The sequence below is a fragment of the Camelus dromedarius genome, chromosome 30 (assembly GCF_036321535.1).
Source record: "Camelus dromedarius isolate mCamDro1 chromosome 30, mCamDro1.pat, whole genome shotgun sequence".
NCBI classification, from domain to species: domain Eukaryota; kingdom Metazoa; phylum Chordata; class Mammalia; order Artiodactyla; family Camelidae; genus Camelus; species Camelus dromedarius.
This window is the reverse complement of record NC_087465.1, coordinates 11,522,444-11,540,429: the sequence shown is the minus strand read 5'-3', so window position 1 is coordinate 11,540,429 and position 17,986 is coordinate 11,522,444. Positions and strand designations below refer to the sequence as shown.

The 17,986-nt window shown below is 39.4% G+C and overlaps 1 protein-coding gene across 1 annotated transcript in view; it reads left to right on the top strand.

Moving 5' to 3' along the window:
- SLCO5A1 (solute carrier organic anion transporter family member 5A1) overlaps nt 1-17,986 on the top strand; it is a 105,019-nt gene that overhangs the window by 43,889 nt on the left and 43,144 nt on the right. Inside the window, exons 3-4 of the mRNA XM_010998857.3 lie at nt 2,266-2,398; nt 7,622-7,839. Of these exons, the coding sequence (XP_010997159.3) occupies nt 2,266-2,398; nt 7,622-7,839 (351 nt within the window). The remainder of the gene's footprint in view (nt 1-2,265; nt 2,399-7,621; nt 7,840-17,986) is intronic.

Here is a 17,986-nt window from a genome sequence, read left to right as displayed (position 1 = left end):
GGGAGGTGGCTCTGCCCAGGCCTGTTCTGAGTCAGTCCACGTGGAGCCCTGAGTACAGGCAGTAGATTGGCCAACTTGTCCCACCCTTGAACTCCAAATAGAATTTTTACATTGGGCAGTGAAGTGTGATGGGGACTTTTTGAATGGGACTGTTAGTGGTTGAATGTGCTTCAACAGTTCGCTCCTCTGATAAGCTCTGAATGAAGGCCATTAGTTACCGAATTAATAAATGTTAACTCAGTGGCCAGAATGATTTATGTACTGAATGAGACCGTATCAGTAAGTTATTATACATACACATACAGCTATTGATATATATCCATACATATATAAGCGTGTTTCTGTTTAGAGCATAGTGGTTGCACTCTGTTACATAGTATAGCGTGTAGTGTAATTGTAGATATACTTACGTAGCTGTACATGTAGATTTCTGTCAGTGAGAATGATTCCATTGGACTTAAAATTATTTGCTATATAATAAAAATGAATTTTTCTGATTATGTATAGCTGAATTTAAAAAAGCCTTGTCTCTTTGTCCTAAAGCAGTTGGGGTTTCTCGGTGAATGTTATTTATTTGGTTTTCCATTCACCAGCTCATCGCGTGGTCCTGCCAGTATACATCCTGCACGTCACTTCTTGGCTCTCCAAGATGCAGCACTCGAGTGCCCCGGGCATAAACAGTGTGGTGGAAATACCCTTTCCCCGTCTGTGTTTGTAAGACAGTCCCTTTCACACCAGAAGAACTATTTCAGGAAGATGATTCATGTCACATTTTGGCCTCATTACAGTTTTAAGTTGTAGATGGTGCTGCTTTGCCTGGAGGTGTAAACATCAATTTTATCTTCATACGCGTACGGGAAACCTGGAGCTGAAAAAAAAATACTTTCTAATCTTGAGTTCAGTTTTATGTTATCAACAAAGAGGTTAACAAGATATTTATCAGAATTCTAATTTTACATTATTAAATGCATGCTTCTGAAGAATGCCATTCACTTGTGGCCGTGCCTCTGTTCTTCATTTCCAAACACAGATGGAGAAGAACCTAATGTCTTGCTGTTACAAGCAGATGATTCTGTAAAATAAATAAACACTGCACTTTCTCTTTGGAAATGCTGAGGAGAGTGAGAGCAGGTGTTAAATCACCGTCTGCAGTTATAACAGGAGGGACAAGATTATTCAACGTTTATTTAGGTCGCAAAGCATGAAGTCAGGTGAAGCTATTATGATAAGTCCAATTTGCTTTTTGGTACTATTTAAAGATATGACAAATCATTTATTTAATTTTTGGTTAAAATGCATGACAGCAACAGGAATGAGAAGCAAGTTATCACCTGAGTTTATTTCATGCCTTGTAAACTCTTGGAAGTGTTTATGGATTTGTCCCCAAACTGGGTCTTAAAAGGAGGGAAAGTGAGTTTGGAGGGTGGTTGGATTTTTCTGTGACTTTCAAGGAATTTTACATCCTACCTCAAAATTTAAAACTTGGCAAAATATTATTTATTTAAAAAATTTTAATTACAGCAGTGAAAGCAATGTGAAGAAATGACAGTGAATTTGTTGCTGTTGTTTGTGCTATAATGCCCATTTTGATGGCCACATTTTTTGGATAGAATGACCACCTTTCTGGTCTACTTTAAGCTCCCCCATGGATCTGTGCTTTAAAAACTTTTCTATTTCAGCTGTGGGTTGGTGTTTTGCGTTTGGACCTTCTCACTCACAACTTTTAAGGAGCTTGATTAATCTTTAAGTAAGATTTCTCAATTAACAATAACCCTAATGCATTGTGAGGTCTTTGATTCTAAAGTGGTGATTTGAAAAATATTAGTGATTTGAGGATATTTAAGCAGCTTTGCCAATTCAACTGAATCCAGAAAAACTGTCCTTTGAGTTCCCTCAACCTGTTAGAATCTTCTAGCTGTGACAAGTGACATCTACTTTTATTCTTTTTCTTGAGAGACTACCTGTTACCTTCTCTTGGTTATTCAGTGACTGCCTCATTAACTAGCCTGATCTTTACTTTCAGAAGTAACCAAAAAAAGTTCTCCAGATGATTCTGATGTTCTAAGAGGACAATAGGCAACAGTTAAATAAAGGATACAGCTTGAAACTCCAATGTTAACACAGACACAACTGCTAAAGTTCTCTGTTTTGGGAAGTTGTTAACTGGATTTATCTGTGACCTATGCACGGTGTGATTGACATTAGACAGCTACTGAAACAAATAACACGATGTTACATTTCACATTTCCCCTTCTGTCTTCTCAGCCATCATGTATGTCATGGGCGCACTTGGTCCTGCAGTGGGATATTTATTAGGTGGACTTCTTATTGGTTTTTATGTTGACCCCAGAAATCCCGTTCATCTTAATCAGAATGATCCTCGTTTCATTGGAAACTGGTAAGAATTGTTTGCTAAATCTTTTATTTCACTTGTTACTATGATAGAGTCATAGACCCCTTGTGGTTAAAATAAAAATTTCCAGAATGAGAAGACAAAAAATAGCTAAATGTCACCCAGGAAGGGGTGGTAGGCAGAATAATAATCCTCAAAGATATCCATGTCCATTTGGACCTTCTCACTCATGCCTTTTACAGAGATAGTGGAAATTATAATCCCCAAAGATATCTGAACCCCCAGAACCTGTGAATGTGCTACCTCTACAGGGCAAAAGGACTTTGCAGATGTGATTGAATTTAGAATCTTGAGATGGGGAGATTATCCTGGATGATCCAAATGGGTCCAATACAACTACAAGGGTTCTTATAACAGAAAGAAAGAGGCAGGGGGGTCAGAGTAAGAGAAGAAGTTATGATGATTGAAGGAGAGTTTGGGGTGATGTGCTTTGAAAATGACCACGAGCCAAGGTGTACTGCAGAAGCTGGGAAAAGCAAAGAAATTGGTTCTTCCCTGGAGCCTCCAGAAGGAATGCAGCCCTGCCAATCCACTTTTTTACATCTGACCTCCAGAAGATAATATGATAAGATAACACATTTGTGTTGCTCTAAGCCATGCAGGGTGTGGTGATCTGTTATCACCTAAGAAACTCTTTTGGAAGAGTTGAGAGCAAGGGCTTCATCCACATTCTTTGGGATTCAGACAGCTGTTTTCTTCATAGCCGAGTAAAGGAAAAGGGGAACGTGGCTGTCTTGGGACTTTCCTGTGTACTTTAATCATAGCTTTCATTATCTTTTCTGTGCCTTTAAAAAAGTATTTTCTCCCCACTTCCTCATTGTATTTGTGTTTCTGCTTCGTCTTCCCCCACTGTCCACTGCCACACTCTTAGTGAATCCTCGCACTCAGTAATTGTTTGTTTCCCGGGTGTGCTGGAGATTCAGCTGCTCTCTCCCTTAGTATCCTTTAACTGTTTTGCTAAATCAGTACGCTTAGGACTTAGAATGAGAGCTCCAACTTTGGATGGTAGATTATTTATCCATCTACCCAGGGCTGCATCTGAATTCTTCTCAGTCCTCAACTTGAACATAAGAAGTTGTTTTTTCATGACTGCAAGCACTAACTGGATGTGTCGGCATCCCGAATTCATTTAACATGGGTTAGTAGTAGATATACATGGATAAGAAGTGTTCATTTTCAAACAGAGAGAGTATTTCATTATTAGAAACTAGTGCCAAGTAATTACTTTCTAAAGAGTTTCTTAGATGACTTGTGTTCTCTCTGTGTTTCATCATAAGATAATAACCCCATAGCTTGAGATATGTGGGCATAATGTTTAGCAGTATTTTCTAAGCAGTTAATAAATGTTAATTAAATTATAGAACACTTCTTATTTTCATAAGTAAATACTCTTTGAGAATGGAAGTGCTGAGACCTAGATGAGCCTTGCCTGGTAGAATTTTCTAATTGTTCAAAAGGGAGTTCCCTTGTCAGCAGTAGGGGAATAACACAGGAATTTTAAGGTCTTGATCCATAGTGAAATTTTTGGTCTCAATGGCTGTCTTCTTTGCACTTCTTTGAAATAATTCAAAGTAAGGATTTTTTAAAAAATTCCCAGAAAACTAGATTATTCAAATGTGTCTGTGAACATCCCATGTACAGTCTGTGTTCTCTGTAGGATCCATGAGAAGAACAGGGCAATAAGGGAACATCTGGAGGGGGAGAGAGAGGCGTGGGGGACCAGCTCAGGGGCAGGGAGAAGGGAGAAGGCAGGAGCTTTAGGACACAAGGCCTTACGCTGTTTTCCAGAAGTTTTCTAATGGACGTCAACCCAGTTGGTAGCAAAGTGGAGTGACTGAGTGCAGACCCTCAAGCTATACTCCCCTGGGTTTAAACCCCAGTCTGCCACCTAGTAACTGTGTGACCTTGGGGAAGTTACTTAACTTCTCTGAGCCTCAGGTTTTGTTCTGTTTTAATCCATAAAATGGAAGTAGTTGCAGTACCTACTTGCAGTAGGGTTGCTGTAAGGAATAAATGAGTCTATGTATGTGGAGCTGTAAATAGTTCTTGCTCCATAATGTGTGTTTGCTGTTAGTCAATCCTTTGGACTTAATCAGTGTTCAAGTGGTTTTATTCATTTCAATGGCTCCATAGCAGTTCTGCAAACAGTAAAGTTGTCCATCTAGAAATGCATAATAGGGGTCTCTTTGGAAATGAATTTTTGTTTATTGAGCAGCCCTGTTTGTAACAGACATCTACCTTGAACAGAGACAGTGTTATCTGATACAATGTTATTTTTTATGATGCCTAGTGGTAATGACAGGGTTTTTGGTGAATAGATGCTGGAAGAGTGAAGGAAAGACTGAGTGAATGATGCTGATATTTACTCTGTGCCTACTATGCGTCAAGCATTACACTAAATGCTTTACAAGCATTTTCATTTAAGCCTTATAACAACCATATGTAGTCACTAATGGTATGCCCATTATGCAGATGAGGAAACTGATGCTCACCAATTTGAATACCTTGCCCAAAGCCACAGAATCAGTGAGAGATGGACAGGGAACTGAGTCCAGCGGGGAGGTCTTAGACAATATGCTTATCTGTCCTCCCTTCAATAGGGAGTGTCTCTGAGCGATGGTTCATGAGAGGGAGTCAGGGCCGTGGCTTTTCAATTTTAGCTCTGACTGATGTAGCTGTTTCCCACATATAATGCACACTTTCTTGCCTGACTCAGCTTTTCTCAGCATCCTCTTTAGTACCACTGTTGTATCATGTGTTAACTTTGATGTTCCTGGAGAATGTTGAAGAATGTGGGCTGGTTTGCTCTGCTTAGAAAAGGCCCCAGACTTTTACATTATTTTTATTTATTCACTGTAATTCTCCCCCTTCTTCTGTTATTTGCTCTCCTTTCGAGCTACTCTGAGGGCGTCTTTAATGTTTGCCTATAATTTTAAGTCAGTGGCTCTGGGTGGAGGTGGGGGCCCTGAGTTTGTTATTAAAAACAAAACTAGCTGCTATGAATTGATTGCTGATTTGAGGCTAGGCATTTTATTAGGTCTTATATGTTGTCTTATTAATTTTGATGACCCCCCCCAAAGTTATTATTACCCCCTTTCAGATGAGACAGCCCATTCAGAAAAGCTAACTCTCTCTCTCTCTCTCTATATATATATATATAAAATGTCTTCGATTTTTCTTGAATTGTCTAATTTCTCACTAATAATATTTTGCAAATGTTTTCCATTTCTTTTGTCTTTTTCCTATTGTGTATGATTAGTGATAAGCATTATAACTATTTAGCAGCAAAACCTAGCTAGTATTTGTACAGCAAAAAGAAAGAAAAAGAAAGAAAGAAAGAAAGAAAGAAAGAAAGGAAGAAAGGAAGAAAGGAAGAAAGGAAGAAAGGAAGAAAGAAGGAAAGAAAAGAAAAGAAAGAAAGAAAAGCTGACTAATTTCTTCAGGATCTTAGAGCTAGTAAGTGGTAAAGACAGGATAAAAACCCAAGTCTGTCTGAAACCACAGCTCAAGACTGCCCCTGACACTCGGCTGCCTGCTCTCTTCTGGAGAGAGTGTGACAGATCCTGGGAAGTAAGGGGTTCAGGGGACTTGAATGCAGAGTTTGCAAAAAGCAATTCAAGAACCGTAACAGCAGTGCTGGGTTAGTAAAGGCCTTGTATGCAGCCAAGTACAAACAGGGCCAGATATTATTATAGCTCTGCTCCCTGCAGACAGATGACTCTGGTTTTTAAAAACCTATCTCATTCAGTTTATTTATTTAGGAAAATTTTTGAGTACCTAACCTGTGTCAGGCACTGTGTTCGTGATTATATACTGAATAACTGAGGTTGCTGGAAGTCTGCCTTGAGCCGTCTTCTCAAAATAAAACCTTTTTCTGATTATTTAATATCTTAATTGGATATAATGTTAAGTATCTTTGAAAACAGCACAGTGGATTGTTAATGACTGGTTCTAGGAATCATCCTCTCAGCCAAACCGTGACCTTTAGCAGCTGATAACAGCATTTTAATAGAAACACTTATTTTTCTAAAAAATGAATTTTCACTTTGCACTTGATCTGGATTCTCACTGGGTTGTCGTCAACATGAACGCTCAGAATGCTGCTTGCATTCTGATAACAACCGATGGTAACATGTTGATACCAAGGCCAGAATCTGAGCATTTATGAACTTCGAAGCTTTGAGGCAGAGTTTGGAGCTGAGGAATCCTAGTTGGAAAGGCATGTTAGGCCATCTCAGGCATGACCAGGGACCTCTATTTGCTAAGGAAAGGCTGGAAGGAGACTGAAAAACTGCCCTTGGGGAATTATGCAGGCAAGAAGCCCAAGGCCTTACCACATGGTTCTAATACAAGACTAGAATCTGAGATCTACGCTGGTACTCACTTCCTAACCTCTGCAGCATGGCAACCTTAGATGAGTTTAAAGACAGAATCTCAATTCTGCGTAGCTCCAGGTCTACTTTGCCTCGGAAGCTTTCTGACCCATTGATTTCCCCTCCGAACTTGTATAGCGTTCATCTTCTGTGATCTAACATGATCTAACACTTAATCATGGACATTCTTGCATTTCTGGGAACTTTTTCTTGTATCTTTAGCTCGCTTACAACTAGGTTGTAAGTTCTTGATGGCAAAGAGCAAGTGTAAATGTCTTTAGCAGCACTCTCACTTGCTTAAGTTTGGGGAAGGCCAGCTCAGAAGGGTCAATACCGTCTCAAGTGCTTGCAGAAAAATATTTAAATGCCATCAGCAATTGAAATGACTTCACACCAGGTATTAATGGTTTTCTCTTGAGAAAAAAGTATCTGTATTGGTCCATAAAGCATGCTATGCAGTTTATATTATTTTTCTATTAAATTTATGAGCCATTGATTTCTAATAAAATGCACATTGTAGTAGAACTAACAGTGTTAGTCAGCAGAACTAACAACGTATGTGCTCAAAAACCCTTGAATGAAATTCCAGTCAGGCTGCTAATGATAATATTCATTATAGTAGTGGTATGGTCATTGGGTAGATTTCTCATTTATACTGCAGAAAGGGAGGGTTCCTGTATTTTCTCAGGTTTCCTAACTTCTTACTGCTGTACAATTGATGAAGGTAAAAAGTTTTCTCTGGAGGAATTTATCATCATAAACGTCTGCTTTGCTAATTTGTTCTCACTCATGATACAAAAGCCGTAAATACTATTCACATTTCCCGATTTTTTAGGTGGAGTGGATTCCTCCTTTGTGCCATTGCAATGTTTCTTGTGATATTCCCAATGTTTACTTTTCCAAAAAAGCTTCCACCTCGACACAAGAAAAAGAAAAAGAAAAAATATTCTGCTGATGTTGTCGGCGATGATGATGTTGTGAAGGAGAAACCAAACAACTGTGAACAAGTGGACAAAAAAGTTTCTTCTATAGGATTTGGAAAGAATGTCAGAGGTAAAGTATATCTTTTGAAAAAGTATGTGCCTGGCTATTCAGGTCAGTGCTACTCAAAAGCGTGGAGCCAGGCCAGTGCTGCCCACCAGCAGCTACTGGTCTGTGACAAGATAAAGGCTGAAATGAGAGTAAGTGCTGAGAAGCTTTTAAAAAGAAATTTGACAGAGTGATTTTGTGTCTCTTGAATCCAATAATGACAGTAATAACTGGGGCTTAAATTTTATACATTTAAAAAGTTCACTTTCTACTCATTCATCTTGAATGAATGCATCTTGTGAAAGTATCAGTAACAGTAGAGTAGAAGTAATAACAAAAAAATGGTCCTTCATCACAGATGGCTTGAGAAAGCACTGATTTAGATGTTAAAGGGACAGACTTCATGTATCTATCATTTACTGTAATTAGAGATGTCTGATTTTTAAAATACTTGTTGCGTTGTACAATGGATGGTTTGCTTCAGGGAATGGTGGGTTTGGTAGTGTGGCCTGATTTTTACATAAATATGAAACCTACCCCTGGGAACGGACCTCGTTCAGCAGTGGTTCTGTCAAATGCTTGTAAGTGGACTTGGAGAAGGAGAAGCCGGGGGATGGGTCTCCAAACCAGGCGTGAAAACATCCAGAGAATTTTCAGTGATGTGTACTGGTCTACTTTTTCATTTTTATTTCTCTTAAAAATAATGACGTTACTAAAGCTAGATTAGGCAATCTCAGTTCTACACAACTTAATCTCATTTTAACCAGGTCGTCTTTGTTCCGTATTCAATACCTCTGTTGAGTGGCAATAAGTTCCTTTAATCCAAGAAATCTATAATGCCCTTGTCCCATTAGTTCCTGCCTATTTCCCAAATTCTCTGATTTGATTTTTTTAAATTGTGAAGCATAATATTTATGAAATGCTTCCATCAGCCGAGGTTGTTTTGGGTAAAATGTACCTGGGCACATTATCCTCTCACTTTGACTACATCCACAGTAAAAGCAAACAGGAACCTTTCAGACCTAGAAGGAAGCTGCTGATATATTGTGAACTGTCCTTGCAGCCTAAGAATAGTTAGATTGGGCTTTTTTTTTTTTTTTAAGACTATATGTGTTCCAAGCAGTGAAGTGACCTTTCACTGGAAATGCTTCTTCCCACTTAAGTTTTCGATTTGCCTTCCCCGCTCCCTCCCCACTATTTTGGGATGATGTGTACTTTTGCAACTGCCACAGTGATTTCTGCTGCTCTTGCAACATAAAAGGTTCTCTGAATGCTAGCGTGGCCCGAGGTCTTACCCCATGGACCAGTCCATCATTTTTCATGGACATATTACAGACCATAATACTACTGAAGGAGTGATTTTTTTTTTAATAACTCAATTGAGAGCAAAGCTGATATTAAAGAATTTAATATGCGAGAATAGACTAAGAGTCTTAATTTATGGAGAATATAAAGTAGAGTCAAGGGGAGAAGTAAGGGCTAAGCTAAAATTGCGTATTTATAGCTTAGGAGTAGGTGGCTCGAATGTGAAATTTTGGAGGAAGCAGTGTGAACGATACTTTCAGTGCCCCATCTGTACCTGGGACCTTATAGTCTTCCTGGTGGGGAACTGTCTCTGTGCATACTTCCTGAAGGTCTGCGGGTCCTCTTTGCCTGAAGGTCTTCTTTTGCCTGAAGGTCTTCTTTGTAGGCTGGGAAACCACTTGGCTTCTTCAAGTGCCAAGGAATTAACACCCTGTTCTCCCACCGCTAAAACTGACTTAATCAATGGCTGATAAACATCCCAGCCCCACCCCCTCATAGTGAGACAGTTCCAAGGTATGTTTCTACTTCCTTTGTAAGCTGCCCTTTCTTCCCATGCATCACGTCGCAGTCCTGGTCCAGCCTTTTCCGAATCTAAACTACATGCACTTTATCCTTGACTCAGGAGCTGCTTCTGGGGGAAGCTCACTTAGGCACGCAGGCTCAAGTGTTTAAAGTTGTCATGCATTTTAAAATTATTTTTCAAAATTGAATCTATTCGCTGTTTGATCTGATCCCTTCTTGTGCTGCTAGGGGTTGCTCGTCTCCATTTTTTTCTATGCTCAATTTGATGGTTCAGGATATTTTCTGTTAAAGGAAAGAATAAGAGGAGACTTTTGACAGTGATGGGGAGTTAGTTTATAAAATCCATTTTCATTCTGATTTTTTTGTCAGTATTTCTGATCAGTTCTCAACTGTTTTATTCTATGCCTTAATTATGATGACTGGTCTCACTTCTACAGCTAGCCTTCCTGGTTAGGACCAGAGCTGGTTCCTTTTATTACTTCCACTTGCACTGGATTCTCTAATTTTATCTAGACTTCAAGAGATGCTTCCTCTTGTTAGAGAAGAATCCTGTTTAAATGGGATTATAAAGTGAGAATGTTTTGCTAAAAATTATTCAAATGATGTTGATGTTGGAACAATGTTCAACTCTGATATTTAAAATTAATCCATATATATCTGGCACATATTGATTTCTGATACCTATTATTTATTGGAAGTGACAGTCTAATATTTAATCTGATTTTCAAATGGATAAATTAAATCTTTGGGAATCATTCTACCTTAGACATAATTTGTATTACAAAGCTGAGATTCTACTGAGGTCTTGAATTAAAGAATGGTTGTTAAGATATCATTTTGAGTTAAATCTGAGTTTGATTCCCAGATCTTCTTTCTCTTTGTCCTGTTTTCAGGAGCAGGGTTCCTCTTAGTCTTTATTCTATATTTGAAAATTGTAAATCAGTATTAGCTTCCTTAAAGAGAAGGTGGAAACATAGCTAAGTTAGAATATTTTATTTCCTTAAAACAAAATGATTTGGGTCATACAGAATGGTGCTCTTTGGGAAGCTTTATTGCAGAGAATACAAGAAGAAAATACACTATACTTCCCACCCTCTGCCTCCACATTTTAATGATAGACACTGGGAAAAATCTGACTCAGTGTTTCTTATTATAAATTATGCAGGAATAAGACTGTTTTAAAACACCACAAAGGACAAAGTAGAATTTTCAGTGTGTCTGCATCACCTTTCCAGAAAAAGATTAGCGTTGACTGCATCAACATCTTACCAATAAAAAGAAACACTTAAAATACTTAAGTGGATCAATTTCCCTGAGGTCTGAGGTCCAGCATGATAAAAGTCTTCTGAATTTAACTGGGTATCTTCCTACATAGAAAACTTTTGGTAGCAGTTAATCATAAGAGAATTTAAATTTTTGTGTCCGCTTTTAACATTTTAAGCTTCATTGCCTTGCATGATTAAGTAGCATAAAGCATAACAGATGTTTCTCCGCTAGGCTTTCGTCTGTGGTAGAGAATACTGTGTGTTTTTTTGGTCAATAAATCTTTATTTGTCCATTGAATTACAAAATTTCAGAAACAGCTCATTCTGCCTTTGAATTAAAATAGAATTATCGGTGTCTCCGCCCACGTTCTTCTTAGCTTCTCAGTTAATTGGCTACCATAAGTGCTCTCCAACGTACTGGAGACCCCGTCTCTCCAATACAGCCCCTAACCACAGGAAGGCAATCCACATTTAAGTTAATTGAAATTAAATAAAATTAAAAATCGCATTCCTCAGTTGCCATAGCCACTTTCAAAGTCTCAACAGACACACGTGGCTAGGGGACCATATTGGACAGCACAGAACAGAGTATTTGCATCAGAGCAGAAAGCTGCGATGAGAGAAATTCCATTAATTGAAAGGAACCCTGTGATGAATAAAAGGGAGGCTCCTCAGGATGTGAATAAACACGGCCAAATCCATTTGCTTGCAGTCTGAATTCTCCAACTGGGTTTTCTTACATTAGGCCACTGTGTGCGTAGGTTTATCAGAGAACTCCTATAAACTTAAGTTTTATGTTCATAAGATATATCCAATAAAGACCCAAAATTCATCCCTAGAAGACTTAAGAATGAACTAGCAAATGCTCGGAACTGTCCTTTGGTCCAGAAAAACCATTATTCCTTGTCATCACCAAACAGTCTGTCAGACCAAAATAGGCACTTCCTGAAGCCACTGTCACAGCTTTTGGTCTAAGGAGACTCGCATTCCACGTACTCACAGCCAGGAAAAAGTTATTACCAGAAGCCAGTGTTTTTCAGTTTCTCCTATGAGCCAGGTTTGTGCTGTGGGCTTTACACTTTATTGTTTTTAATCCTCTCAACAACTCATGGAGATAAGTATTGATATCCATATTTGATAAGTAAAGAGAATAAGCTACAGATTACTTGCTCATTTCAAGGTTGACCAGCCAACCTGGTGTGCAAGGGAGTGATCGGTTTTCCAGGATGTAAGACTTTCAGTGCTAAAACCAGGAAAGTCCTGGACAGACTGATAGCTGTTCACCTTATTGGGTCACAAAACTCCTAATCTCAGAACAAAAATCAAACAAATCTTTCTTGAGTATGCTATGTTTATAACCCTAACTAAGTAAAGTAGTTACTCCGAGGTGAAGAACTGATTTAAAGAGCCCATTGGAACTTACAGAATTTTGATCACTAGAGAATTATGTTGTCATCATCTAACTCAATGACTATTCACTCTCCAGAAGCTGCTGTTTTCCAAGCTATGGGCAGATGTGAAGTTGAGTAAGCTGTAGTTTGCCCTCAGAGACTTGTAGTACACTGAGGGAGACAGGACAAGTACAGATAAGAATACACCAACAGCCAAAAAAAAAAAAAAAAAAAAAAAAAAAAGGCGAGACACAGTGGTGTGAGGGTGAAAGGCAGCGAGTGAACGTCTAGCTGAGGGATGAGGACAGGTATCCTAGAGAAGGTGGGATTTGTGATGTCCCTTGGAAGACCTGGAGAATTTCAGTAAGTGGAGGTGGGCTAGTGGGAGTATTCCAGTCAGAGAGAGCACAGGCAAGAAGGTCAGACTGTGGAGATGTATTTGAAAATGCTGAACACGTGTATTGTGGTCGGTATGTCAGAGATACATGGCAGAGGCCTGGGAGGTAAGTTTGGGAAGGTAAGGCAGGGCCACATTTTGCGTAGAGAGCTAGAGTTCTCACCTTTAACTGAATCTGCCCTCACTGGGCAGTGGGGAGATTTGAGCAGCATTTGGCTTAATTAGGTTAGATTAGGGAGGGAAGGGAGTGGAATGGACTTGGGGTGGGGCAGGTAGAATACTATGGACAGAGCCCAAGGGAGAAGTGATGATGGTTTGGCCTGTAGAGAAGGAAAAGACAGTAGCCTGCTCAGCTGGTCTCCTTGTTTCTACCTTTGTCCCCTTTCAGTTGCTTTCAACTCTGTAGCCAGAAGGATCCTGCTGAAACACCACTCCTCTGCTCCAAGCTTCTATGGTCTCCCATCTTACAGAAGAGTCCCCTCCCTACGTGACCTACCAGGACCACGATCTAACCCCTGGTTACCTGCTTGACCCCATCTCCTTCTTGCAGTCCCATTTGTTCATTCTCCTTCAGCCATATTGGGCTCATCACTGGTCCTCAGATGTGCCAGGCACATTCTCACCTCAGGGCCTTTGCACTTGCCATTCCTTTGCTGGGAACTTTTTCTCCCCAGTCTACTTCCTCAGGATATTACTCAAATGGCCCTTTTTCAATGAAGCCTTTCTTGGCCACCCTATTTAAAAATGTCTACCTTCTTCTCTCTCCCTCTTTTATTTTTCTCCTTGGCACTCATCACTATCTAACATACTGTGCATTTTACTTATTTGTCTTATTTATTGCCTCAGCAATAAGAAAGTAAGCTCCAAAAAGGCAAGGGGATTTTTTGCTCATCATGTTCCCTGATGAAATCATACCATCTAGTAGACGTTCAGTCAATATTTGATGAATGAATTATTGAATGATGAGGAGGGAAGGAAGAGGTGTGTCTATAGGATGTGGTGGCTGATCAGGGAATGATGGGGAGAGAGGTACCAAAGATGGTTCAGGGTTTCAACCTCAGATGATGGAGAGAAGAATAGAGGGGCAGAAGAAATAAATTCTGAATTTGAGCTGCCTAAGAATATCCAGAACTGTAGCGTGTGGCCCTTTGCTAGGTGTTTGAAAACCCAGTGTAGCATGGAGTATGTTAGAGGCAATACTTGACTCAGCAGAGAGGGATCACCAAAAGCCATGACCCTGGGCCATGCCGTCTTAGCCCTCTTGCATTTTGCCTTTGATTTTTGGCTGCGTTGCATTTTAGTTTCAGGTTGGCAGCTTTTATTGAAAACTGTTGCTTGAACTCCCCATGTTTGCCCTAAGAGCATATCTCAGTGCCCTTTATGTAAAATTCTATTTCTTGAGAATGGTGGTTCTCAGACCTAGCCCACCTAGGAAGCACATGGGCTGCTTAGAACCCAGAGTCCTGAACCACAGCCCAGAGTGTCTGACTCAGGAGGCCTGAGGTTTGGCCTCAGACTCTGTGTTTTTAACAAGTCCCAGGTGATACTGATGCTGTTGGGACAGGGACCACACTGTGACAGTCACTGCTCTAGAACGTAGTTAGGAAAAGCTCTGTATTCCACAGGGAAATTGGAATGTTTTTGCTAATAATGAGTATACAACTTTTTGCTTTTGGTGGCTGGAATGCTGAGAGTCAAATTTGAAGCCCAGGAAGAATCTGAAGAATTTAATTCCTTTCTTTGGCTCTGATGTTCTGCTTTATTTACATCTTCTTTATTTCATTTTTTTCAGGGAAATATGATGAATTTATTATTTAAGTTTCTTTTTAAAAATTGAAGTATACTTGATTTACAATATTATATTAGTTTCAGATGTACAACATGGTGATTCAATATTTTTATAGATTATACTCCATTTAAAGTTATTACAAAATAATAGCTCTGTTTCCCTGTGCTGTACAATATATCCTTGTTGCTTATTTATTTTATACATAGTAGTTTGTATCTCTTAATCATCTACTCCTATTTTGCCCCTCCCTCCTCCACTGGTAACCACTAGTTTGTTCTCTGAATCTGTGAGTCTGTTTCTGTTTTGCTATATACATTTATTTTTTAGATTCCACATATAAGTGATAACATAGAATGTGTGTCTTTCTCAGTCTGACTTATCTTACCCACTAGGTCCATCCATGTTGTTGCACATCGCAAAAATCTCATTCTTTTTCATGGCTGAGTAGTGTTCCATTATATATATATATATGCCACATCTTTATCCATTCATTTCATGTTCTCTATTTCTAACCCTTTGTTTCATTTCTCTTTTACATTTAGTTTGTTGTACGCATATTTTCTTATGGTAAGCCGAGCCATTAGATTTGGACCTGCAGCTTATGAGGCAAAATGTAAATGGTAACAGGTATGGCGAAGAATTTCTAAAAAAGAAAACACTTTTTTAGTACTCAGTGCAAATTAGTTGTGGGGCTACTACTCATTAGATTAGCATCTACTTAGAAAGATATGTAAAAATACTCATTAGTGTTGATTTAAACAAGCAGGATAGTACTGTGGCCAGGAACCATAATGATTTTGGGCTCTGCTGGCCACCATTTCTGTTCACTGTCTGCCGGCAAGTGGTTCAGGAGCTCTGTGTGCTCGCCCGGCGGTGACTGTGGTGTGCCAGGGTCTTCCACTTCCTTCTGCTTTTTTATTGGCAAGCAGGGAATGCTGTTTGCCAGTATGTTGTTGATGAGGATGAGAAACTGGAACACTTTCATGGGGATTAGTGACTGGGGAGCCCAGGGGGTTATTAGTTTTAGAGAAAATGGACAGGAGCTGAGGGCACGTGGGTCCTGCGTTGGCCTTGTTTCATATGAAAAGCAACTATGGTTTTGCTTTTACAGAGAGACAGGACCAGGAATAGTTCGATGTTCCAGGGTAACAGGCATCGAAAAGCTGTGTCTATTAAAGGGGGTCGTTGAGGTTTTCACTACATGGTAGTGACATGTTTCCATCAGCTTTTTGATGCATCTGAAGGCTTAAAAGTATACAAATAATAAGAACTAAAAGATTAGAGGTAAAGGAAATTTTGTGGAGAGATGTTAAAGGAAGCAGTTCCTGTACCTGTAGGATTATATTTTATGGAGGTGACCAAGTGACCACATGAGGAGGTCAACGCCATTGAAAAAAGAATTTTCACTTACATTCCCCAAGAGATGGGGACACACCATGCCATGCAGGGCCACAGGGAAAGCACCAGGTTCTAGTCAGGAAGCAAAAGCAGGAGCGAGGGGAAGGCCAAGGACAGAGCCTTTATCGGGGTTTCCGTGGGAAAGCCAGGTAGGGCAGAGTAAACAGCGTACTGTTGGCTAATCTGAGTAATTCCAGTAGGCCCTGGGCTGTAGGGATGATGTCTAGCTGTCTGGTTCCTGGCCCTGGGTGGTTCACGGCAGAGGAAATACAGGCTTGGTGTGTGAGGGTTGGCTTGGTGTGTGAGGGTTAGCTAGGGAGGCGGTTGGGGCTGTAGACTCAGGATTGGTTGGTTTCCCTACAAAAACTGTGCTCCCAGTTGAGCCCTTGCTTATCTCTAAGAATTGGTTGTCCAGTCTCTCCCCAGCCAGCAAGGGTTTAAAGATGTCAGTGTTATAAAATATGAAAAAAAGTGATTGCTATAAAAGCTTATGTGTTACAGCCAGAGCACATTCTTGTTTCACAATTTTTTTTCTTTTTTTAAATGGAGGTAGTGGGGATTGAGCCCAGGACCTCGTGCATGTTAAGCACGTGCTTGACCACTGAGCTATACCCCCTACCTCTCCAGAGCACATTCTCATCTGGCCCGATTTTCCACTATAATTATCACATGGAGTTCTTTCTACCACCTTCCCTCTCCCCACCCTCCAGAGGCCTTTTCTGAGCCCTTGAAGCTGAGCCCTCCTGCCCATGTGCTTTGAAAAGCACCCTGTGTTTTGGACATGTCATGTTATTTTATAACTTATCAATAGAAATCCCAACCTTTTATATAACAATGACCCCCACTCTGGTGTTTCCATTTTCACTCCTGGTCTCTTTGTGACCAATGTGAATTCTATGCCTGGTTTGACTTAGTCTATTCAAGCCCCTTTATCTGCTTGTTCAGTTGATATTTCCCTCATATTTTACTTTTATCTAAGAATTTGATATTATCTAAGACTTTAAGGAAGTGACTAGACTGGTTCTCAAGTATCATTCTAATTACTGAAAGAGATGGCTGGCAGTATCTATCTTAAGAAAACATCTCTCTTTGCTTTATTTTTCCCTCTACAAATGTCTTTATTGAGCCACTACAGGACAAAGAACTCAGGACAGAGGCAGAAAGGAAAATAAACCTAATAAAATATGTCTTAAAATAGAGGTATGTACATTTTAAGGAAGTATGTCCATTACAGGAGGAGGAGGAAGAAGGAATTCTTAAGTTAGCTGCCTGAGTCAGGGATGACTTCTCTTGGAAGATGACATATTTCTGCTTCCTTTTAAAATTGCAGTTTTTTTTTCCATTTGTTTGTTTTGGAATATAAATGCCATACATGTTCATGGTAGTACATTTAGAAAGTATTTAAGAATATAAAAAATAAAATAAAAGTGAATTCCAACCTCATTCTTGAGCATCAATGCTTAAATTTTTTTAATAATAAAAAAGTATATTTTGAAACTAGATAGAGGTAGTGGTTGCACATCATTGTGTCTGTACTGAATTGTTGACTTTAAAATAGTTTTACATCATGTGAATTTCACCTCAATAAATTATTTTTTAAAAGGTGCTTATTTTACTGGCATTTAAAAATAAGGAAAATCAACTGAATGGGCTACTGAACTTCAGGTAAATCTTTTTTTTTTTTTTTTCACAAGAAGAGAAATTATTTCCCAAAATATCTATGTTAGAAAAATTATGAGACCTATTAACAGGGGTCACTCTCTAGACCACAGGCCCCATTCAAATTTTGCTGATTATCCCAACAAAAATGTCCAAAATCCAGTCCACCATCACATGTTGTATTTCACTGTGGTGTCCTTTAGTTTCCTTCAGTCTGGATCAGTTCCTCATCTTCCCTTATCTTTATGATCTTGATTTTTTTTTTTAAAAGTATAAGCTAGTAAGTCTATAGATGTCCCTCAATTTGGGTTTGCTGATGTCTCCCTTGTAGACATACCACTGAAAGGGTGCTGTGCTCGGTGCCTCATCATAGAAGCCACACAGTGTCAATTTACCCTGTTAGCAGTTAGGTACATTCTTATGTCTTGGGTAAGATTGGATCTGC